The sequence below is a fragment of the Haliaeetus leucocephalus genome, unplaced genomic scaffold, assembly GCF_000737465.1.
Source record: "Haliaeetus leucocephalus isolate CR32 unplaced genomic scaffold, Haliaeetus_leucocephalus-4.0 Scaffold598, whole genome shotgun sequence".
Taxonomy (NCBI): domain Eukaryota; kingdom Metazoa; phylum Chordata; class Aves; order Accipitriformes; family Accipitridae; genus Haliaeetus; species Haliaeetus leucocephalus.
In genome coordinates, this window is record NW_010973034.1 from 5020822 (window position 1) to 5047026 (window position 26205).

The window sequence follows — 26205 nt, forward strand, 5'->3', positions numbered from 1 at the left end:
TCTCTGCTCTTCTTGAGTTTTCCTTGCTCCAGGAACCCCCCTGTACACCTCCATCCAGCCCAGCCACAGGACTTAACATTGCCACAGCTGCATGCCTCGCTGACCGGGTACCATGTTAAAAAAAAAAAAAAAAAAAAGAACATATAAAAATATTGCATCCGTCGGTAAATTGGACAAGTAATCCTTGAAACACTTTTCCTGTGAATGATACACAACCATGTTCATTTAGACTGGAGCTAATATTTTATTAAAAGAACTTCTGTATTTCAGTACTGAATCTGAAATTGGGATAGTATCACAGAATCACAGAACCGCTGAGGTTGACAATGACCTCTGGATATCACCTAGTCTTAATCCTCTGCTCAAGCATTGTCAACCAGACCATGTCCAGTTGGGTTTTGTATGCATATGAGAGGTTGTGATGGAGATTCTAGAACCTCTCTGGGTAAACTGTTCCAGTGTTTGCCCACACTTGCAGTAAAAAAAAAAAGTTTTCTTGTGTTCAGGTGTAATTTCCAATGTTTCAGTTCGTGCCCATTGTCTTTTGTCACTGGATACCACTAAAAAGAGTCTGGCTCCATGTTCTTTACACCCTCCCATTAGGTATTTTTATACACTTGGGTAAGATCCCCTTGAGGCTTCTCTTCTCTAGGCTGAGCAGTCCCTGCTCACGCAGCCTCTCCTTGTATGAAAGATGCTTCAGTCCTTTCTGCATCTTTGTGGCCATTTGCTCAATTTGCTCCAGTATGTCCATGTCTCTCTTGCACTGGGGAGCCCAGAACTGCATACAGTACTGCAGATGTGTCTCACCAGTGCTGAGCAGAGGGAGCAATCACCTCCCTTGACCTGCTGGCAATGCTCTACCTAATACAGCCCAGGAAGCTGTTGGCAGTTGAAAAACGGTGGTTGAGAAACTCTTGGATTTAATCAGAATGTATCTTTTATAAAGCATTTTGAAGTATATGACTAATCTTAAAAGTCTGCTTAGTACCACTGATCTCGAGATGACCATCCACAGTGTTTGTAGGTAGTGGAAAGTTTAGTACCTTTGTGAAAGATACCCTCTTAGATAAACCCTATCCTAAAAATCATATCAGACATCTTTTTTTCTGTTTACAAATTTATTATTTGAAAGTACAAACTGGCAAGGAATGAGTAGTTGTAGTCACACACTAGAGCATTTGAAAAAAGAGCAGTGGAACATACTGGGGAGATTTTATGCATTTTAGTCTAATTGAAAAGACAAACGAAAAATATGCAGACTCTTGCTGCCAGAGCTACTGCTCAGGATGAGACCTTGCAAAGATAAAAAAGGTTTGTGAGCACGGGTTTGTTCTGCAAAGCACATGCCCAGCCCCTCTTTTTAGTTGGAGGGATGAAGTTCTTGGTAGTAGATGATGTTTGGATTAAAAACTCCCACACCGACGCCAAGCCTTGCATACAAAAATGTTCAGATAAGCATGCATGTAGGCCATGGAGAACTGTCACAAAGCCATGAGGTGTGGACTCTCAATCCAGGTGCTATTTTATTGGAAATTCCAAGTATATAGAGTCTACTAAAGGTGTGGTGCTCCTGAACAAGACTTGGCATGCTGGAGATCAGACCTGCCCGGGCTGTGTGTACTGGAAAGGAGGCATCTCCTATGAGCCAGGTCCATTTCCACTGGGTTCCTGTCTGCAGCTGCCCAGGATTTTTGCCCTACTTTAGGGGGTGAAGAAGAGACAGAAGAAGGAACAGGAAAAAATAAGAGTGGTTTCTCTAGTAGTGTGATGTGTCCAAGGCCTGCTACGTTTTAAACTGGCTTCAAACAGTAGAATGGGCAGAATAAGCCAATTATGTTTTACCAGATCTGCCAGTAAAATAGGCAACAAGTAAAAATTGTGGAGACCATGTTAACGGCCAAAGGAAATTGCTCTTTGGATAGGCACTCTAATGTTGTCTGGAAAAAGAAGCTTACAAATAATTCAAGCACTTTGAAAGAAAGAGGTCTCGGCGGGCAACAGCTGTAGCAGATTAAAATAGCTGAATCCAGTACATGACACATCAAGATCTAATGGAATAAATATTCTGGTACACAACTTTATGCACATTTCACATCCATTTGTACCTTTGAAGTAACCCAGGTGCCTGCAAGACTTACTGACATTGCTGCTAGGCTGTTTGTAGTGAAGTTCCATATTATGTTGACTTTGTTATTCAGTGTTGTTTATTTTTGGCTGGTGAGGAAAGATCTGGAGATTTGTAGTTTCTATGAGGCCATGCAAGCACTGGTTAGGACAAAGTGGTGTTTTCTGCAGAGCCTCATGTTATGCTTGTCAGATGCTCATCAGCTGCAGCACAGACAGCCCTGTCCTGGACTCCTTGGTTCTGTATAAGCTTGAAGAGGTAAGTGTTTAAAATAGGTCTCTCACTGTTCTTTTTTATTTGTGTGTGTGTGTGTTTAAAAACAAGCATGTTTTATTTTTTTAAATTACTAGTAGATTGTTACTGCCCTTAAGAGAGTTCCTTATATGAGATCATTTTTGTATGTATGCCATTATCTTTGCCAAATACTAAATCAGAGATCTGTATGTTCTTGTCTGACTCTTAAGAAATGAAGAGTTGCAGAACTTCTTATACTTTTAAAATACACCACTCATTAAAAATTATCAGTAAGTCTGAGGGATTAATTACTCTTCTGTTTTGCTAGAAAAGGGGTGGTAGCTTTATAGATTCGCTTTCTTCTTCCTTTAATTTCTTGGCTAATGTAAAGCAGTTTTGATGTTTTTGACGAGACCAGACAACCTAATTTCTCATAAAATTTATACTTAAGAAATAAACGTTCTTAAAGTACTGGTCCTGTTTATGTTCCCATTTTATGTAATATAGTGTGCTCCTGGATTTTTATGCAGAAGGATGTGATTCAACAGCATGGAAACAACTTACTAAAATAAAAATGCCAGAAGGAAGCCAGTTCTTTAGCTGAAAAGGCAAATTGGTCTTTAATGAGATGAAAATTCTGGCATCCTAGGAGATTCAGATTAGAAGATTTTAGACTTCTTAAGCAAAAACGATCAGATGGAAAACCTACTAGTGTTCAGGTTAATGGAAGTTCTAAATGCAGTGCAGTTCCAGAGTAAAAGAAACAAAAATTAAAAGCTGAATATTGAAACCCAGAGACAGATGGGCATTACTGTTGTTTCTTTCTTTTCCCCTCTAAGTTATTTTCCAGATGTTTTTTTCAAAACTATTTATATAAAGGACTCATTAAGCAGAGAAAAATTCATCATGATTAGGAATCACATTTGCTTACCATTTTCTCCCCATGTATATTTACTTATATTTAAAATAATGAATTAGGGAAATATTTCTTTTATACTAGAAAGAGTTGCAATAGTTCATAAACCTTTTTTCTTTTCTCCAGTAATAAATATTCTTATGCTCAGAAGCAGTAGAATAAGAGTGCCCAAATGTTTCTTTGAATAAATTTTATCTTTCTAAGTGGGAAAAGTTGCTATTAGTAGCTCAGAAATTTCTTTTCACTTTTTAACTCTGTGGGATCTGATGCCTTTGTATGCTCATTCCCTTTTTATTTAAAATCTCTGTTAAGTCATTTGCTTAAGGGTGCAAGATCTGATCTTTTCTATTCAGCACTTCATTCCAGATGCAAAATTCTCTTAAGTGTTTAAACCAGTGTAGAATAATGTATGTACTCTACTCTGTTACCATTTTTTCTGTGCAGTTCCAGGATACTAAATTAACTTGTTAAGATTTTAAACTGGAATATTTACAGCTAATACTGTCTTGAGCAAATAAACCTTGTTCTTAAATACATAAAAGACTGAGAACTGTTGGTAGAGTGGGCACAACTCTGAACGTAGAGTTGTGCTGGTATACACCAGATGAGATTTTTATTTTACTTTTTTTGGCAAAGGAGTACCCACAGAATCCCATTTTACCTGGGTAAGAGGAATAACTAAATGTTTCAGTTCTTACTTGGTTTGGTTTATTGTTGGGGTTTTTTGGGGTTTTTTTTTCAAATACAGATGTAATTATGGGAACTTCCTAATAGATTTATGGTGGACAGTTTTTCCTATTACGCTGCTGAATAAATGCAGGTTTTATTGCAAGAAGTAAACAAAACAGGGGAATTATACAAGATATTCTAATAAAATGGGAATCAGAATTTGAAAGACCAAAGTTCATTACTGAACTTCTATGAAAATTATTAGTCAAAATAACAGGAGGAAAAAAGTCCTTTCAGTTCTCAGAGAAACACTTTTATTTGATAACCCTTCAGTGTAAATTAATGAGAGGTTGGGGTAATCTGGATAAAGAATGAACTGAAATGGTGCTGCTATATCCCAGCTCCAGGTGGCTCATAAAGAGCCATCTGAGGGGTGTCGCACCATCCTTGCCTCATGTCAGGGTAAGGTCAGCTTTTTGTCTGGGATGGTTGCTGTTTAATCAGACATGCTTGAGCTGCACCAGGTCATGTCAGCTGTTAATCACCAGGCTGAAGGACCCCCACTGGTTCCTCTTCTCTTCCTTCATTTACCTAGTAAATTATCTGGGATGGTTGTTTTGAGGGTGAAAAGACACTATATGCCATGTGCTGATCTCTGCGTGCACCCATGTCTGCTGGATCTTGACACACATGGGGAGAGGTACAGCCACTCTGATGTGGCACTGGGTGTTATTCAGGATGGGTTTTCACACTTCAGCTATTTAATGGCAAGATGAGTCAGGCATCCTTTTTCTTTTCTTTTTAATTTGGCCCCAGAGTGGATGATGAGGACTTAAGTGAAATGGTGACTCTATGAAGCAAATTAATAATTTTACTTAGAGATACTGGGAGTTTTTCATGTTGTATCACAGGTATACAGCTTTCTCAATTTGATGATGCTATAAAATACTGATTAATAATAATTCAGTCATATTTATGTTATAATATTAATGACCAAAATGATCAGGGCATGAGATTCCATACTAAATTGTGGTTGCAGAATTAATATTTCAAATGTATTACTTGAGCTGAACACCTGCTTTAAAATTGCCATTGCACCATGAGTTAGGAGAGTCAATATATAACTTTCTATGTTTAAAATAAAAAAGATTAAAATTAATATTTTTGGCTGGTCCTCTCTGGCTATATATATAATATTAGAATATTAATTTGAGGTACAAACTCTCCAGTCATCCATGCCATCTTCATTTTGAATCATGCCCTGGACTGATTCCACTGTAAACCAGGTAATTCTGAAGTCTGGAAAAACATGTGTGAGGGGTTGGCTTGGGCATGAGCTTGATTTTTTGACCCTGAAACTAGAAGGGGTGAGGTAGAATTCAAGCTGCATGATTTGGTATAGGCACACTTCAGCTTCCTTGATATTTATGATGCTATTCAGCTTATGTGTATCTTCATGCATAATTGGTGCAAATATGCATAGTTCCACTCTTCTGATCTATGCTTTTGACAAATATCTAATTCAAATATGCATGAATGCATGCAAGGTTTCAATGTTTTTTCAAATGGATGGGTACAAGATGTGCATATATAATCTACTTTGTTTATCTGTCCATATGCATAAAACCCTGATATCCTACACTTACTGCCTTTCCTAACAGACTAACAGAGTTGGTCAAAATAGCCTGGAATATTTAGGTTTGCCATACGAGTGGTTTCTACATAGAGAATGGGATACAAGTGCTCAGGCTCCAAATCTTCATGGAGATGCTTCAAATATTGCATTTCAATTCATACACAGCTCTTTCTTGCCCTCCCTCTCTACATCAGTGCATCCGCACAAACATACAGTGTTGCAGAAAGACATGTAACTGTCATCTGGGTAATGCATTTGTTATGCCTTTTACCCACCAAAAAAACCATGGAAACTATTTATCCTGTGTAACATTCCTCACTCACAAAGGTGCATGTGTGTGGATTCGGAGCTTCTACTTCAGAGGGAAAGTCCAAGATATCTCTAAATCCCAGCCAGTATGTTTTGTAGTTCCTCGTGGCTTTGAACAGCAGTAACTATTTGGTTTCTGTTGACTATGTTTGCTCAGCTGGTCTTTCTAGCTGCAGATGTAGGAAAAACTAGAGAGGAAAGAATAGCTGCTGCTGTGGTAACTGCCTTAAAGTTAATTTTTCTTCTAAACATACTTAACAGTTTTCATGGAGTCTGGTGCCTTTTATGGTGTAAACAGAAAGAGGACAGAAGTTAAGTTTCTCTTCTCTGCGCAGGTATCAGTGTATCTAAGTGGAGTGATGCCCATGTTGTGCAAAGTGCTTCACTCTCCAAGTTTAAATCTGGAAGAAAAAGAGTTGGCAGCACAAGGTAGACAAAGCACTAGCCACAATTGAATTGATTCTGCTAAATAAGGAGAATCTATGACAAATCAATGTCAGGTACTGCTATAGTATCTTAGAGTTTTGCTGGTTTCTTCACTGAACCAGAGGAGGCCTGAATTTTAACCTAACTTGCAACACTGCCAATGCAGTTAGCTGTTAGAGGTCTGCCAAGATGTTTGCATCCATTTAGAAGCTAGTTTGTGCAAGTATATTTTTCAAACACAAAGAAATTTTTTTTTTCAAATGTAGTATGAGTCATTTCTAGTATGTATTTATTAAGCCTTTCAAAGTACAAACAATGAGAAATGTTGAGAAAGTTATCAGAGACTATTAACAGAGGAAGAGGTACGAATGGTTTGTTGTGAAAAAAAAATAGAGGTGGTATAATGAGATGCATGTAAAAGATGAACAAATAATGCAATAGAATGCCAAGTTTTGGAGATTATGTCTATATTCAAATAGTGAATTCTTTCTTTTTTTTTTTTTTTTTTTTTGTGTCTTGTCATTGACTTCTGTGTTTGTAATGCTAACGTTTAGGAACATATAATGACAATGACCTCATCTCATTTCAAACCTAGTCTGGAAGCAACTACAGCTTCAAATGCATATTTAAGGCTAAATGAATTTGCTATGAATCAACAATTAATGTGTTTTATAAAACAAACAAAAAACAAGAAAGCAAGGCAAAAAGAAAGATGGTAGTCCCCAAACTGTTGGATGTGTTGTAGCAAAAGCCATCAATGGGGAAAAACAGGAGCAAGGAATGTTCTCGCTCTCCTTTCTTTCTCTGGTCTGGGGAGTTGTGGGAAAGGTTTGATCCAACCATATGGAGAAGGTGCTTCTGTGGGATCTCAGGCAAAGAGAGCACTGCTTAACCAATGAGAGAAAATGGAGGCTGTGGAGGTTGGGACTAACCAAAACAACCAATTCTCAGATGTTAGGATACTTAAAAGAATCCTTCATGCAAATGTTTCTTAGCTTCAAGTTTGATTTCACCAGGAGGAAGGAGCATGCACATGTTAAGTTGTGCTGTTTCAGAAGTTTATTCTGCAGAAATACCTACATCCCTTGCTGTAACTCATACAGGGTTAAAGGTGTAAGCAAAATTAGACTTTGTTAGCTACTGAACTGGTCTTGTGGCCTCTGGCAGCTTGACACATTGTTCTGTTTCTTGAGAAATGATGGAAGAGGGACACTGCCTGTGAGGATTCACTGGGGAGGCCAAAGAAAGTGTCTGCGAAGTTGTTCAGTTGCAACATCCAAATGCTGCTTCCTGTTGAGTTTTTTGCTGTGTGGGTGTCATCAAGGCTTTTCACCAAGATGTGGTGAATAGTCATGTGCTTTGACAGTATGTCAGATGGACAAAGATAGAAATGATGTGATCCCAGAAATGGCATGCCTTGAGATGCAATGAATGGTAAATGCCAATAAAGGGTGTAGCTTAGGAAAAGGTAATACATTATTAGAAATGTACCAGAACAGGAGAACTGAGTTCTTTTATGTCCAGTTCTTCTCCAACATGATCGTAACATTAAAAAATGCTTATTTCCTAGTTTATTTGTCAGTTGCAGTGACTAGAGGTTTAGGAATAGTGAAAAGCTCAGTTCCAAGATATTTGTGCACAAACCAACAAGTTGCATTTAATTAAGGTGAAAATTAGATTCTCAGTGAGAACCTACATTGAGTGCAGACATCAGTATTTTGGGGCTCAGTGGAATGCACTTGTCTAAGTATTAACATTGTTTAAAAGGCATCATAAAACCCAAAACACACCATTTTCAGATATTCAAAACCACTCTTTGCATTTAGTTCTGCACACAAAAACCCTGTCCTTGTAGTAGATTAGTCCTTCCACTACATTAACCAGGTTTCTGCTGTTGATCAGTATGAACTAATAACATTCCTACTGTGGCAAAGAGAGATTCCATCATTAGTAGGGACTCTTAGCTACATAGATATGCCTAAGCAAAGGTCCTGAGAAGTTGTTGCCGACCTTTGCTGGCATAAGATCTGCACATGCACAGGCAGTGGTAAGATGAAGGCTTGTAACAGAATCATGACTGTGGATCATGCCTTAAAGTCCTGAGAAACAAGCAAGAAAAATATTTTTTAACAGCTAAAACTCAGTGTATTAGATTACTACTATCTAGAAATACAAAACACCATATCCAGTTCTGAATACGGTAAAGTAATTTTGAATTGGCATTGATTAAACAAAAGGCATCCTTGAAGGTGTCTTCTTGGGTTTCTCCATGTGTAAGTAAGGTGGGGACAGCAAGGGTGTGATATAATACAGAGACATGTCAAGGTACAAATGTACTCTTGTTGAAAGAGAGAGGTATGTCTTGATTAAAAATCCTTAGTACTTTCTGCACCATTTTAGGCAGGCCAACTTTTTAATCATCAGCTATATTATTCATTATGAACAGTCTAATGAGGCCAGAATTTGGTCCTGTAAGATTAATTTTTGCAGATAGGAAAACTGCATTGTCAGTACCATTTGATTTATTCAAAAATATGACTGAATGGGCTATAATTTATAAGGGGAACTATAATGGTCATAAAAAGAAAATATTTAATTTCAGCTTCTGCTTTTCCTGGCATGAAATAAGAAACATCTGCAGGAGTCATTAGCTCATAGCTGAACAATACATTAGCCTAAGTCAGCAACAAAAGTAACCAGTGGATTAACTTTATCCTCACTAGTGGTGTCATTGGGATCAGTCTTAGTTAGATTAAAACAACAGACCCTGACCAATGTAGCATTAACAAAGTAATTAAATATATCAATCTGAATGCAAGTTGTGGATACTTCCAAAACATCAGTATGTTCATCACTTGCCCTGTCAGGGTGGAAGAAGGGACCTGAGCACTTTCAAAGAATCAGTAATCCAAAATTATATAGATTAATTATGTTTCAAGTATTGCAACTGAATATATGAATGTCCAAAAACCATGAAACAAAAAGTTTCCTAAAATAAGGAATGTGAATATTAAACTAGCAAGCTATGAATCTGGATACCATTTAGAATTGGGATGTGTTAGGCATTTCTTTCATGCATCTTAAAGTTAAATACAGAAAGAATTAAATTACACAGTTTTTGTCTGGCTTTGCTGAAATCAAACTGATAGCAATAGTTTTAGAGAAATATCTGACCCTTGTTTAGGAAAAGAAGTATTAAAACTACAATAATCTGGTTAATCAGATTTGAATTAAATGTTATATTTTTTATATAATTTCATTTGCCACTGAATGTAATTTCATACTCTGCCTGTAACAAACAGTATTGTAGCTGTGTTTCTCATGAGCTGTGTTCATTCAAAAATGGTCCATAGTAGTCCACTGCTCTTTGACTTGGCAGCCCTAAATCATAGCCCTGTTTGTTGCCTACCATTTGCTTTTCTTTGCAAATTTTCTTGTCTGCCTCAGCCCTGTAGGGCTGGTTGTCCTGTGAGACATGGGATGTTACCAAATGCCTTTGGCCTGCCCAAGAAGAAAGTTACATTTTCTGTGCTGAAGTCACTTAGCTTGGTGAGACAGGTCTTCCTGGAACCTGAGAAGTCTACTGGTTGAGTGGGAGAGGAGACGGGACTTGCGGGTGAGACTTAAGAAATCTTGGGTTTTTGTACCTTATAGTCTTCACTAGCATATTTGGATAGGAAGGAGACATTTTAGCTTTATAAACACAGAATTTTTTTTCATGTCATTACCCAGCATGTGGTACATGAAACACAGTGGCAATGGTCTGTCTAGTGAGAATTGGAGCAGCAAAGAGAATGTGATTAATAGAAAACCAGAGTGCAGTACAGTGAAACATAACGTCAATGGCCTACCTGGTGAGAACAAAGTGATGAAGGGAGCGTGATTAAAAGGAGTCAAAACAGCCTAGCAAAGCAGCTGAGTAGTAACACAAGAGAAGGGGAGGGAACTGATTCCACAGTTCAAGTTGAATTCAGAAAAATTACATTTTGCTGATTAGTAAGTGGCATGTGTAAACTCTAGGACTATGTCATCTGTAGGACTACACACTTCCACTCTTTGGGAATACAGAAAGTATTGAAGAACCTGGAAAAGGGTTCTCAAACCCTTTGTCAGGGCAAAATGATGACAGAGGAGCTGAGAATGCAGCTGTCATGCTTCAGGGAAAGTAGAAAAATATGTTCAGTTTATGGGATTGTATGGTAAACAAAATCATGCCACCCTATTTGTGTAACTACACTTACAAAAGAAACAGTGCTTTAGTAACTGATGATTTGAGCATTTTCCAAAGAACCAAAGCACATTCATAGTACTTTTTTTGAGATTTTTTTTTTTTTTGAAGGTATGTGCACTATAAAATTTTAAACAAGTATTCAGGGTCCATTATTCACAAACATGCAACTTGAATAGAATTGGATTTCTGATTGGCTATGAGGATTCATCAATTTTAGGACCCAAACAGACCATTAGGAAATACAGTATGACCTCCTGTAAATCACGGTGTGTCATCATACCCAAATTCTGCTGCATGAAGTCCGACGAGTCAGACTAAAGCTTTGCATTTCTCAGGAAGCTTGCAAACATGATATACAAGGAAAGAAGAAGGGATTTTAGAGTAGGGAATTTGATGAGGTGAGAGAAGCCTAGCTGATCTAGTTGGCAGTCTCTGCTCTAAAAGTTGCTGGAAAATGCCATTGTTTTGATTATGCATATTCCAGGGTAATTTTTTTTCCTGACTATTTACATGACTACCAGTGTGGTACAATATACAGTTACACCTTCATCTAGACACATCACTTCATGTTTTAAGGTGAATGTCTTCAATTTACTGAACTTCGTTATCTTTGTCAGCACAATGTGTTTAAAAAGAAAAGAAAAAGCTTTTCAGCATCAGATTTATTTTCTATATGTAAATAGAGCTCAGGTTCTTCTCTGTTTATGTTTCCATCACCTGAGTAACAGAACTCTCTAACCCTTATTTCTGGTAATTTCTAGTGTTTCTTGTTCTGGTAACATTTCTGAGGTGTTAGTTTTCTCTTTCTTTGATATTTTCGAGTCTTGCTGAAATGTAGACACAAGAACTGGGCACCTTAATACAAATCTGTTTTAGCATCATTATAAGAAGCAGGAAACTAATTTCATGGGTTTTTTTGAAGATTTGTTATGTCTCTATATCCAGTAAGCTCATTTACAGTAATATTTACTCCTAATATTAAAAAGAAGTGAGTGACACGATGAAAAATGGACTGTACGACACAGTAAAATAATTCTGTGATCAGTGGGTAAATATAGATTGCTGATGAGAAAGCTGTAGAGCAAGAAAAGATATTAATCTGGCATGGTGTCATACAGCAGAATCATTGTCATGTAGGCAACTGGATATTGCAAACTGTACATAGGACTGTGCAGAGTATAATATCAGCAGTGGTCCCAACTTGAAAGAAGAGGAGAATGCAGGTGTGTGCATTTGAACAAAGTGTAAGGTTGTGTAATTCGATGTGATGACCACCCAGAGAGAAGCTGAATATAGAAATAAAGTTTCCCATAAATATTCCAGTAGTAATGTTCATGAATGAAAGGGTGAGCAGTATGAAACCCCATCGTATTTTGAATACACCATAACTGATCAGCAGCTTAGCATTGAGGATAAACTGAGGGTTTTGCTTTAGCCCTGGACCGCTGCAGTAGTTATTTAAAAACAAATATTAGTACTGGCTGTTATCCAACATAGTGTGCTTTGAACAAAACCAGATGACAAATGGTAAGTTCTGGATTGTTTTGACCATGTTCAACACATTTTTTGGAAGTTGTTCCTAAACATGGACTTTTTGTGGGTCCAGACGTATCCTTGGTTAACATAACACCAGGTACAACTGGCATTATGGTGATGGCATTCTTACTGAAAGGATAAAGGAAATAGCAACCTATGATAATGATATGAGGTGGTGGCAACCTGTAAATATAATTTTATTGCAAAACAGCAGCAGATAACAGGCTCAAATTTGCAAGAGCTGATGCAGACCACAGGACATGGATGGGATATCTTTTTGAAAGGCTTACAAGAACCTTATTCACCCTCTGGTTTGGCGTAGGAGAGCTGGAAGAAGTTTGATATACAAACAACCTAAAGAATTAGTATCACTAGCATCATAGGTTGGAAACAAACTCCCAAACCACCATAGTAATCCAAACGATTTGGGACATTTATTCATGGAATATCATACTTGAAGATGTACACAACATACAGAAAAAAAAACAAAATAAGGAAGTTTATATCAAGTACAAAAATCTAATTCATTTGCAAGATTTCCATCAGGAGTTCTTTTGAAAAGTAATAGGAATTTTCATTTTTAAAAAAAAAACCAACAGCATCCCTCTCATCACTGTGCAGTGCAGATCAAACAATACAGAAAACAGACAAGAAGTACCCTTCAAAGGGTTCAAGGTGACTAAGAAAGGCAAAAGGACTTTCAGAAGATGAAGGAGAGGAAACATGGACAGAAAACATTTTGGTTCGCTTGTTTTCAGTTTACTGGTTCAATTTTTATGGATAACATGGATTTACTGTTAACTTTTTTCCTCCTTACTTTTATTAGGAAACAAACAACATCTGCCATTCCTGAGTTTTTACCAAGTCCCTCAGTCCACCAAAATGACTGTCACTTTTTAAGTTTCTTGATAAATCAGGTACAAGACTATCTGAAGGAAAATAAAGTTCATTAAATTGAGCTATCCTCTCCCCTGAGAAGCACAGAAGCTTCTGCCAATATAAAAAAAAGGAACAAAAACCCTCTCCTGTGAACTGATTGACCACCTTGATGCACAGTGACCAAAGATGTACCTTCAACTACTGACCTTTGCTGATCTTGTGAGGCCACGTGTGGAGTGAAGGCTGAAGATTTTTGCACTATAATAAATTTTGGAAAACAGCTAGAACCTCATTAAGCTTCTCACTCACTGAGGTGTGCATTTATCGTGACAAAATGGTAGCAAAATTTACATGATCACTTTCTGCTGGGAAGGTTTGACCTAATTACAGAGGAATTAATTATCCTGGAGTTGTAAGCTCAGATTTTGTCCTGGCTAGACTAAACTCCAGTGATTTCAGTGGAGTTCCTATCTGCATTATATAGGTCTGAATTGTCCCTTAGTGGTATGAGGGGCCATTTAAATAATTTTTAAACTGCAAGATAGTACAGTAAAAGAAGGACAGCCAGTGGAAGGTAATATAAATGTGTATTTGATTGATTTATTCCAGGTCAGCAGAAGACAATAAATTCAGTCAGTCACTTCTACATTTATAAAATGAATCTTAGGTAAAGGCCTTTGTGTGGTGCAAGGAATCACTAAGGAGATACATAAGTAAAGGAAATTCAGTCAAATATTGGCTGTTTCACTTTAGTAATTGACTGCAGATAGCAATCAGACATTTTGCTCTGTCAGCCTACAGTAGGAGGGCATGTATGTCTGTGTGTATTTTTTTACATATATAGTGTGTCATTTTGTCCTTTTAATGCAGAGTCATGGCTAAAATTCACTAGGTTAAAACATGGAATATTTATGAAGTAGAAGAATTTGCTCACCATATGAATATTTCATGACTACTATTTTTTCTGTCTATTTCTTGAATATACCTTGTATTTAGTCATAATAATCTTTGATGTAGAAAGCTCTTGCAGAATGTTGTAGATAGTAATTAACATAGACTTTAAAATACATGGTTTAATTTAAAATTTAATACTATAGTGAATTTACTTAAGGGGATTATTTTCTGTTCAGTGAAGTCATCATAAAATTCCTAGTGAAAAAAAGGTTTGGGGGGGGGAAATTAATTTTGTTTGACAAAATATTGTGGGATTAATTTTTGTCTTTTAGTTAAGTCAGTGGAGTTATTTCAAGTTTGCTTTGTTATTAGATACTGGTATTAGAGACTATTTCGTGTTAACTTTAATAATACTGTATAAAGTTAAGCAACTGAAAATGCAATAAAACAGCATCTGTTAGCATTATAGGCATTTAGATTGCCCATCTTTAAACTTGAACTTTTTTTACATGAATATTAACTGGAAAATGCCATGGGGGCCAAGCAAATTATTCATGAATGCAAGTTAAATTCAGAAGGAATTTTTTACTTTAAAAACTAACACATATATCTTTGACCTAAAAACGAACAGAAAAAAGGTTTAACCTAAAAACTTGGGAAAATATTCATGAAAAGATATTAATTAATTTCATTTTTATTTTTATGAGACAATGTTTATTGATGTCTAATTTTGAAATTTTTGAAAAATATTCCAAGTGTTTTAAAATTGTTGGGTTTTTATTTTGTCTCTTAAAAGGGTTGATGAAATTAAGATAAGGTATTTCACTACAAACATGAAAGTTTTAGGTTGACCCAAATACAAAGTTTTTCACTTCTGCTTAATATATACTGATTTTTTTTCCATTAGGTGGGGAAAAAAACCCCAACACAACAAAAGATTGTTCTTCAGGTTCTGTCCTGAAGTAAGCAATTAATGATGGAGAAGACATGCTCGTAATTTCTTTTTCCTTAGTGCACTTAACTGTAATGGAAATCAGTAATGTTCCAGTCAAGGTTCTCTCAGTGATTCCTCCAAATTAAGTACGTGAGTATTTGCTTATCATTTTCCCAGCTCTCCAGAAGCATACACTTACAGCACTTAAGTGTATTTACCTTGAACATTAGAGATGAAGACTATGGAAGCAGTAGGGATTTTTCTATCACTGTCATTGTAATTAGTCCTTTAAATGTAATGTATTTCAGTAATGATAGTATGACAGTTAACGTGTCATAAAATGCATGTTAGATCACTATGTAAAGAAATTGGAAGGTGGCTAATACTTAAAGGAAAAAAGTTGAGTAACTGTAGAAATATATTTTGTTTCTCTCCCATTGCACAGCCCTTCTGTTAATTGTTCCTTAAAGACGATGTGATTCACAGAATCACAGCAGGATTGAGGTGTGAAGGGACCTCTGGAGGTCCTCTGGTCCAACCTTCCCTGCTCAAGCAGGGCCACCTAGACTTGGTTGCCCAGGACCATGTCAAGATGGCTTTGGGATATCTCCAAGGAGGGAGACTCCACAGCCTCTCTGGTCCTGTAAGAAAAATATAAAAATCTTACATATTGTCCAGTATCCGGAATCTAGAACAGTGAGCACTTTGACAAAGTGCCACATAAGCAGATAAGAGGTGAGATTATGGATCTTGTACTCAATGATTGAAAGCACCATACAGCTTTCTCTGTGTATCCTGCATTTCTGTATGCCTTTTTACGAAGAGCACAAGGCATTACCGGATCCAGAAGCAAGGATCAAAGTATTGATTTACGTAATTCTGACTTGAACTGACCAAGTAAAAAGCATTTGCAACATCTCAAGTGCTGAGGAGAACAGATCTTGTGAATAGTAATCCTTGTTTTTGTGGTGGGCTGCAATGGTGTGCAGTGGAGATGCGAGTGTATGGAAGTGCTTGCGATTCCACCAAACATCGGCTGGAAGGGGGTAATGCAAGGAGAGGTTTTGCCATCTGTTTGCAGCATGGAAGAGGGAAAATCAAAAGGAATGAAGGACAGATTTTTAACACACCTTGCCAGAGCCCGACAGCTCTTATTTCTCACAGTGGGAGGTGCTGGTTGGGATTGCTTTTGAAATGCAGCCACTGGAGAGGGTGCTAAGCATCCTCTGAAAATGCAGAACTCTGCTTCTGACAGAAGTTGCACCGAAAATGAATAAATCTGCTCTGAGGAATCTCTGGAAAAGTAGGGATGAGGTGGTTTTCAGAAAATCCATACACTCGGGATGAAAAAAATCTAAAAAAAACCCCAACAGCTCAAAATCAATAGGCCTGACTCGTACACTAATGAAAATTGAAAAGCGTGGAGGAGCACCAGAGTGCTGACTGACGGCTGCTGTGAAAATGCTTGTTACAGGGGTGAAGTCAGAATGGCTGATAAACTGTTGACTTCTAGTGGCTTTATTCATTATGATAAAAGAAAAATCAATGTAAATTATCTTCACTTGTTCTGAGAAAAAGCCTTGAGTACTCAAGTTTTAATTATTTTCTGAAAAATTAAGAGTAGTGTATAGATGACAATTTAAAGGGAAAAATGTAGGATTTCTGAGAATAAAGAAACCTCATGCCAGGTATAATTTTTTACTTCATATCACCTTGTTCTCTCTTGCCTTGTTTCACTGCATATAGCAAAGCCATATTAGTGTCAGCAAGAGAGAAAAACATCTGGTTTTACACTTATATTTAAGCATGTTTCTCTTTTGGCATTTCTACTTGTTGAAATACAGTTGTCAGCAAAGAACTTCACGTGCTCAGTAAAACCAGTCTAGGGCATAGTAATTTGTTCAAACTGCCCCAGGTTTAAAGTAAGCTTCTTTGTCACCTGTATTTTCGGGCAGATCAACGTGCTAGTTTTGAAAAGGTCCAGGTTCAGTATGGGCTCTGCAGTTATCCTCAGATAAATCGATATTGTCTGTGAGTCATTGTTGCTGTTTTTAACATAGACATACAGTAATAAATTCTTTGAGATCTGGATGAGGGCAGTGTTTTATTGAAGCTGGACATTATTGACACTGTTTTGCCACAGCCTACATCATACGTATGTTTCAACATGTATTTTTCAACAGTAAACAATAATGGATTCAAACATATTCAGGTACTTATTCAGGTTGTACTGAAGTTAAATATAAAGCCAATATTAGCTACAAAGATAATAGGATCTTCTTTTGTTTCTGCCCAATCAGAAAAGCTAGAAGTGAATACTGATATAACAATCATTCCTGAAGCAGTATGTCCCAGTCTCCAAAATTTACCTGGGCAATCAAAATATTGTTTTATTAATTTAAAAATATCTGCTTTGCCTTTCTTGCACCAGGACTCAAATCTTCTCTTTTCTATACCTGTATTCATGCCCTGTAGCTTTATGGTGGCATATTTCCTATTGCTCATTCCTGAAGTTACTAAAAAACAATTAAAAACACATACTGCACCAAAGTGATATGTCTCCCTGCATGGGGCTCCTCTAACACCACAGCCTTCATTTTAGCTACCATCTGCTCCTTTGAATCCTCCTCTTGGCACGTTATGCAATTTACAGCTCAAATTTTCTGTGATGAAGATTATGTTGCATGGAAATTATCTCAGTAAAGCAATATGCCGGCCCTCAGTCATGCTGAAAAGAGTACTATAGACTTGGATTTTTAAAAAAAAGTTAATTCTTCTGTAAGGCCTATGAACTGAGCAAGGCATTTGAACTGAGAACTGTATGCTCATGGTCCTATGCAGTTGTGTTTAATATGTTGTATTTTCTATGAAACAGTGACTATTGAGTACTTCTAATTTCATCGTGATGCAATCTAAAGACTCCTCATATGGTGGTCTGTTTGTTGGTTTACACAGCTTCATTCCCCAGAAAGGATGGTAGTACTATCTTTGTAACTGGCATATTAGAAAATCTGGCCAAAACCCACAAAGTATTTGGGAAGTCACTGAAAATTGCAGGATACATCTTCGTCCTGAAATTTTAGGGTTTGAAAATTGTTGGGTTTTCCTATGTGTCTATTTAACTTCCTAGTAAGTATTTCAGCAAGGCAAGCTGGTCAATCTGCACATACTTTGCTTGCAGCAGACTGGTGGTTGAGGTTAGTCTGGGGTGAGAAGTGGCACAATAGTAATGCACAATAGAAAGTTTGTGCATTAAAGTTGGTATCTGGTGTTACAGGACCATGTAAAGTGGGGTTTATTTGTCTTAACTGCTATTTTCTGCTCTGTTTTGAGCATTGTTTATTGTCTTTTGAATCTTTCCTCATGCTATTGGATGTTGGATATTGTCAAGTACTATGGTAGTAATTCTACCTTCTTATTTCTGGTGGAAGATTTGGTGATGCTCAAACCCTGTTCAACATTTACTTATCTCAGTCCCACTTGGTTTCAGCCTGAATTTTTGTATCTTTGAGAAAGCGTTGCTCTCCTCTCTTGCACAGAGAGCAAGTGCCAGGATTTTCCTAGCTTTGAGTAAACTGTTCTCAAAAGCACATCAAACTGCCGTCTCAGTCAGCTTCTGTCATCTGCGTATTGAGATGGAACACATTTTCAGCCCATAATACAAAGGAGTGGTATATCTGGCATGGCACCCAGGTACCTTTGACTTGGCCTGGATCAAGTACTTGGGTACACAGCTGCAGTGAGAGAGCTAATCCAGCCTCCTATACAATTCCAAAACCAGACTCAAACACACTGCGAGCATCTGAGTCAGCTTTTATTTTGGTTTGTGGCTTTTTTTTCCTAAGAGGGAGAATATCCATAAAATAAAGTTATTATCATCATCATTACCTTTCAGTGAGATATATGATGTTATTTTAAAGCTCTCCATTCACATAAGAATATCTTGTCAAATTTCCCTTAAAACACTCAAAACAACCAAGTGAAAAAGCTTCAGGCAAGTGACTGAAATATGAAAATACGAAATTGTTTGGCTTGGAAGACAAAGCTTTCTGTGTGTAACTGTGAGGATATCCTGGATAAGTTTTTGCATCCATGAGTGTAACAGATGCTAGCAGGTACCTACTTAACCATAACTATATTTTACAGCCTTTTTTAGTATTTAATTTTAAGATTACACATTTGGATGTTGGAGAATGCTCTTTGAAATTTAAAGAAGCAAATACTACTGTATACTGTGGTCTTAGTGGTCTTAGTCACTTAGCTATTTGAGTATACTTGGTTTTGTACATAAAAGTGCTAGGACATTTTCTGATTACATTCTTTGCTCTTTTGGAATGTGCACATCTTCTTAAAACTGCATATGACAGCATGCAAGTGTGTGTGTGTGTGTGTGTGTGTGTGTGTAAAATTGTGTGATATTTCAAGTCATGACAGACTACTCCTGGTTTCAGAATTATGGCTTTAAGTGCTGTTGCACCTTTGGCAGCACTTGAAACCTTGGCAAGAACTGCAGCTGACTAAGAACTGAATAATTGTTTTAAAACTACATCTTTTTATGCTGTTTTCCTTAAGAAGAACATCCTGCCAAATACAAGGCTCAGTGGGCACTTCATTGACTGCCTTGTTCTACAGAGTTGTAAATGTGAAGACACTAACCACAAAGATCATTATCTAATCTTGTCTTCTTCAAAATATAGAATTTCACCTAAATAAATCTTTTCTTTCATATTTAAACATGTTCTTGTTTAGCACCGGGCCCTGATGCTTACAAAAAAAGGAAGACTAGTGAGAATGAATTAGCCACCCTTATTGGCATTTCTAACACTGTCATTTTAAGACATGAGTATTCTAGATTTTAGTAATACCTGAAATTTTGCTCAGACACCCACTTTTTGTTAGAAATTTATTTCTTGAAATAAAATAATGAAGAGAAGAAAGAGTAAGTTTTTCATAGGCTTAAGTGCTTAAGTGGATGTAAACCTATGAACAGTAATAGGTTTCCTCTATTAAGTGCCACAGGCATTTCTAGGGTTTCTTAATTAATGACTTTGTTTTGCATTTAATATCTGTCATCCAAGCAGACTTTTATCAGTTCATAGTGAGTTATCTCTGACATGCATTAGTGAGTTGCCTTGTGTCTTCCTTCTTGTTTTCTTTTGGTTTTTTTCCAAGAATAGCTGCAGACACCACTTAGCCAGCTGAAGCTAGAAGGAGGCACTGCTGTTCCCAAGGGCCTGTGAATAGTGAAGGATGTGCTGGTGTCCCAGCTCTACAATTACAATTAACACACAGTAACAGGACAAACCGAACCTCACTGTAAAACTGCAAGATAAAAACATCTTACTCACACTACAGATGTATCTTTGACCAACTGGCAGAAATGGTGCATTTTCCAGATTCATCAGATTCATGCATCTTAAAACCAATCTGTTTTTCTTAGGATTTGCTGCTCCTTTTTATAAGTAGGGGTGATGATTGTATCAGTTGTTGCAGTGGCAGCCAGCTGAGTTGGTTGAATTAGTTGTTACAAGTTGGTGAGATAGCGTTAATCATATGAGCTGTGGCTTGGAGGTGTCTTTAGCACGTTTAATCTGACAGCATGGGGCAGACCGAGGTTTGGTGCAATGGGGGCTTTGGTGGAAAGACGGCTTGTTTCAGCTCTCTGCATGACGATGGGTTGCCTCATCAGTCATGCCAATACTGCCCACAGGGCCATGTTGAGAACCAAAGAAGATTGAGTCAGTCTATGGAAAAATGAACTGGCATCTGTCAAATGGTGACCAGGTAAAGAGACAGACTTCCTAGGCATGTATTTTCAATGAAACATCTGTAGCATCAAAATCACGCTCTTAATGTCTGATGCCGAGTTTTTGGGATGTCAGTAAGTCTTCGTAGTCTGCAAGTCCTCTGAGATCGTGAGATTTGATGCTGAGCAAAATATCTTTTTTTTTTGATGGTGCATTCAGAAAAAGGTTTGCTTTTGGATCCTACTGTTCACAGGTGGTTCATTTGGATAATTTTGTAGAGCTCTTGCATAGACTTTTTCATATAGACAATGTCATATATCTAAGTTTATTCTTTTGTATATGAGTCTTACATTTTATTTGAATGTTAAAGACAAACATATTTCACGTTAATATAAAATTAACACAAACCTTAATATAAACAGTAAACTAATGTAATGTGCCATAATATGTAAAGTGGTGTAGCACACTGTTAACTGAATCTGCCTCCCTCAAGTTACCTATGCTTCAAAGTTCAGATTTTTCTCAGACATTCAAGGCTTCTGCCATTGTAACAGAAATAATCAGAAGTCTGGCATAGGTATTCAGATATTAGCCAAGCATTGCCTTGTTACATTATCTCTCTTAAGCTAATATACGTTAGACAATATATATCCCGGTATATGCTTTCCAAATCTGCCCATGCCTTCTTGTGTTTTTTTCCCCACTAATGTCATGCAGTATTATTCATCTATAAGGAAAACATGATTAAGTTTTCCCAAGTGAACATCAGATTTTCTCTAAGAAGATAAAAACTAATGTTTGTGCTGCCATATGTCTTAATATATTCTGTCAATGAAGCATTAAAAGGGGAAGAAAAATGTTCTTTAAAGCTGCAGGGTAGTTTACAATTTAAGGTCAGGCAATGCTGCTATAAGACCATGATTTGGGGATGTCCTTGACTCTTCTGGGGGCTTTTTTGTCAAATACCTGGCTCCTCTGTGTGAGTCTTAGAGCTCTGGAGTCAGAAGGAGAAAGCAGGCTGATGGTGATCCACCACCCAGTATGGTGAGTCACCAGCTTGTGCCAGCTCAGTTGAGCAAGGCAATTCCAGCTTACTCCCTCTCCACCCCTCTGAAATAAGTAAAGAAAGTAAATTATAGATAATTACTATGGAGATGAGTCACTGTATAAATAGCTTTTTAAAATAACTTCAAGTTTTAAATCACTGCAGATGCAAAAAAAAAGTGGTGTTGTATAGGAAATTTTTGGTGTGGTAATTTAGTGCATTTACTTAACGAGTGGAAAACAGAGTGCTGACATTGCATTTGAGCTGGTATGATAAAGCAAAAATAGTATATTCTTTGAGTATTCAATAGCTTACTGAAGGCTGTTTTTTTAAACATGGTTTATCAAGCTATGGACGGTGAAAGAAGTCCTGGCACATACAGCAAGAGATTAAGTTCATTTGATTTTTAAAGAGTGTGCATGAAGTAGAAACAATTTCTGAACTGCATTTTCTTATCTGTTTTTAATACACATCTTTAATTTCTGTCTAGGGTTAAGAAATACTGTATTGGCAAGTAGAACTAGGTCTTTTGCATTTTACAAAAGCAGTTCTTACTAACTCTAGTCTAACTCAGACAAGAAATTAATATAGTGTATTCCTGAAAGAGCCTAAACCAGCAATCAAATAGTCAATGTAATTAAATAAACAGAAAATGTATGTTATTGGCATAGCTGTCTTGGCATCTGAATGACGTATTTCAGCTGAGATTCAGCTATCATATTTTATTTAGATGTGTACCTAAGTGCAGGGTGGTCGCACTGAAACAACCCTCAGAGTAATAAAGGAATCCAGGTTTGAATTGCTAATGCTGGTATTCATCCCAATAGTAAGTCTAAGAATATTATTCAAATAACAATCTGAAAAAAATTGTTAGTGCAATATTCTTTGTATAATTGAATTATTTTGTTTAACCAGTTTTAATGCACAGTCACTAGTACTTTTAATTATTTGTTGCTCAAGCAGCAGTTGAGCTCATAGCTAATAGAGATTTGAGGCATTTGTAAAATTTAATAACAGAACTTCTAACTAACTTCCATGTTCTGTTCTGTTTGTGTAGTCCTCTGCCACTGTTACCTTGAGAAATTACAACATGCTTGATTGACTTAGTTTGTAGTTTGTTTATTTACTTCTGATTCTGTTGTTCTTAAGATTTAAATACTCCGTTTCCTTTTTGTGGAATCAGCTGTCATATTGTTCTTGAACTAATGATGTATATGATTAGTTCAATTTAAAAACAATAGGGTGGCATTTTCCCTTCTTTCTTTCACTGTCTTGAAATCCTCTACTCTTACAAACACATTTTACTTAAATTCAGTAACTATACAGTAGAAGAACATGTTGTTGTAAGATTTAAAATCTTGATGTGATCATGACATATGTACACCTCAAATTGGATTAATCTAGTTTCAAAATACACATCTAGACACTAAATGAGGAGTTACAAGAGGAAAAGATTAGCCTGTTAATTACCCTTTTAAAGCCATTTTAGATTATGTGTTTCATAATGCACTGTTCTTGTAACATAGCCTTCTTCAGTGTTTATCTGAATACCAAGCTATATAAATAAAAATCACCTATTTACCTCAGGATGCTTTAGTTAGAGACAAGATGGTTGGCTGGTGCTTCAGACAGTAATTGATTATTTTCTATTGATTGGATTTGACAGCCCCCAAAAGGACACCATGCTACTCCGCAATGAGAAATAACTGATGTGTCCAACGTTAATTGTTACATACAGTTGCATATACAATATTGTACTGTATTAACCGAAGTTTATAGTTGGTCTTAAATGCAGTTGGTGGCTGTTGATGAGGTCTCTGCTGTGTCTGATGAAGTTTCACTAAAAGGAGGAAAGATCTTCCTGCTCCTTTCCTAATTTCTCCCAGCATAATACATGGAGTGATATTGAAGGCAAATAAGTCAATTTACCAAGCACGGCACTGATCTTTGAGAAAATGTTTGAAATCTTTATGTATGCCAAGTGCAAGCTCTGAAGCCGTCACGGTGGATCGGTGTTTGCCATGGCTGTAGGAGCACTGTTTGTATGGAACTGATTCCACAAGAAATCCAACAGAAGTAGCTTCCATTTCAACTGGTAGAAGAGACTTCTTAAAAGAGAAAAAAAAAAGTATGGATACCTGTATTTAGTATCTTAAGAGGGTCTCTATATTGCATTTATGGAGAGTCTTCTCAGACTTCTAGGTGCTTTTAGAGTATACAAGTGAGAAACACTTGATTGCTGCTTTTTCTGTCATTGAAAACTTTGCAAGACTGTGAGAAGACCATTTTTATGATGCATGTGTATATAAAACATACTGACTGCGGGGAAAGAAAGAACTAGGTCACTGATGTACTTTTAAAATACAATTTTACTGTGAATATGTCTGTTTCTTTCTTTTGAATGTAAGGGTAATAGATAGTCTACAGTCAAAGGTGCTTTCTGATGGTAACTTAAGGCAATTTAATGGTTATCTATTGCCAAAAAGGAAAGGTTCTAGTATGAAGATAGGGATTTTTATCACTTACCTCAGACAATAAACATCTGGAATGGAGAGTCCAACAGGCAACTGCCCCCCTCCCCCCCCAAAAAAAACCCAACCCCAAACTGCTATTTTTGCTCCCTAACTACTTAATTTCAGGATCATTAATTCATTACTGCCAGCACCAAGTTGAGAAGAAACTGAATGGAACGGAAGGGGTGGAAGACGGAGAGATGGGAAAAAGGTGCGGACAGTGCCTCTCATTAACTGCTTGCTAAGCAGCAGCTGTCTTAGCTGTGTCATGAGACAAAGCCTTCATTAACTGTTCTGACCAAATAAATGGGTCCTGCAGTTGATTATTTAGAAGGCTTTGCCTTAAGAACAGCTCCTTTTTAGTACTGCAACAGCTAGCTCTGCAGTGAATTTGACTGCAGGGAAGTTGACTGCAACTCTTCTGTTGAACATTGCTGTTGCAATATTAGGCCTACCCTACCAGATAAATTAGAGGGAAAGGTTAAGAGTGTGATGTTACAAATGTAAGCTGAGATCTTAACTCATATTAGCTTAGTTCTCCACTAAGATGAAACATATTACTGAAGTTGATCGAACTATTAAGAATAAAGTTCTTCATGATGTCTTGTTGCTCATATAGTAAGGAAATGTAAATAATAAAACAATTAGAACTATACGGATTTCTTAATCTGTATTTTTCTCTCTCTGCCTTCTCTTCTCTTCCCTTCCTCTTCCCTGTCTCTGCCTCCCCCCGGCCCCTGCTGCCTTTTTGCACAGCCTCAGTTGAAGAAGAACCAACTTCAGCAGGTATGAATAATTTATGATTACATCTGCATCATGGTGACCATTCATTGAGAGCTACCTTTTTTAAAAACCATTTTAACCAGGTTTATTTTCTATATAACGCATGCTAAATAGCCATATCAGTGTTGGGTTCTTTTCTGTCTGCTCCCATTCCTTTTGTCTTTTTTTCCCTCAATTTGGAGGCAGTAGGAGATATAGTCCTCCAGTAGTAGTTCAAAATCTTCTCTGCCACGTGTTCCTTCCTTTTTGCTTCTTCCTTGGTTAAGCTGGCACATCAGACTTCACACAACAAACCAGGTCAAAAAAATCAGTGTTTGTGCAAGTTTTTTATCTGTGTTTATGCTGGTGAAGCTCAATCATTAGCATGACCCCCAACACTGGCATCCTTAAAGACGGTGCAGCCCAGGAACAAGCAATGAAGGAAAAGGAAGGACAGCAGGTGCAGAAGCATCCTGCTCAAAGAAAACGTTCTACAAACTATGGCCTGGATATCTGCTCAACGAACTTTTATTTACATTGACGGGCTGCTAAGTAGTGAGAATGGTTAACGACACAGTCGTAAAAATTAGTTTAGGAACTCCCCAAGAGACACAAGCATGTAGTGTTTATTCTGTTGCGAAGATTAACTATTTCTAATTAATTGGCAATCTATTAGCTTGGGAGTATTTAAAGAAAAAGAAGACAACATACCAATGCCACTAAACAGCTTAACATACTTGAAATGGCATTGAGTTGTATAAACTCAGTGAGCTAAGCCATCAAATGAATAGGGAGTCACTTTATAGTGGGTTGTTAAAAGAAGTAAAGGTCTCCAGAGGACCAAAGGAGAAAAGGTAAGTAAAGTGAATGAAGAAAGGAAGATGGCAAGGAAGGATTGAACACTGTTTACAACACTAACCTACAACTTGGGAGCAATATAAGTAATTAGGTTACAGTGGAGAATAATAAATGAAAGGACAGAGAAGAAAGCCAAGAGTAGAATGTGAGAGAGGAAGAATAGTTAAGACTAGCACTGAATAGAGGAAGAAGCAAAAGGGAGATTTTAACATGAATATAGTAGTAGAATGGACAGAAAGCATTACTGAGATGAGGAAAAAACACTGCAAAACAGAGAAAGGAAGAGTTTTGGAAAGAACTGTAGAGTATTAATACACCCCTGAGGATTATATATTATTATTAAGCATCAGCCTTCAACTATCTGTTGCTTGAGAGATCTGTCAGTCTTGAAATTTTCATGGAAAAATCTTAATAGAAACCTATTGCAGGTGTTCAGTAGACGTGTCAGTTAAAAAGGAGATTTTTTTACATGGGAAAGAAAAAAAAAA

General features: G+C 37.0%; 1 protein-coding gene across 1 annotated transcript in view; it reads left to right on the top strand.

Annotated features, from left to right (window-relative positions):
• The window catches only part of EDIL3 (EGF-like repeats and discoidin I-like domains 3), a 302894-nt gene that overhangs the window by 122619 nt on the left and 154070 nt on the right, over positions 1 to 26205 (top strand). Inside the window, exon 6 of the mRNA XM_010578088.1 lies at positions 24854 to 24883. Coding sequence (XP_010576390.1) covers positions 24854 to 24883 — 30 coding nt within the window. The remainder of the gene's footprint in view (positions 1 to 24853; positions 24884 to 26205) is intronic.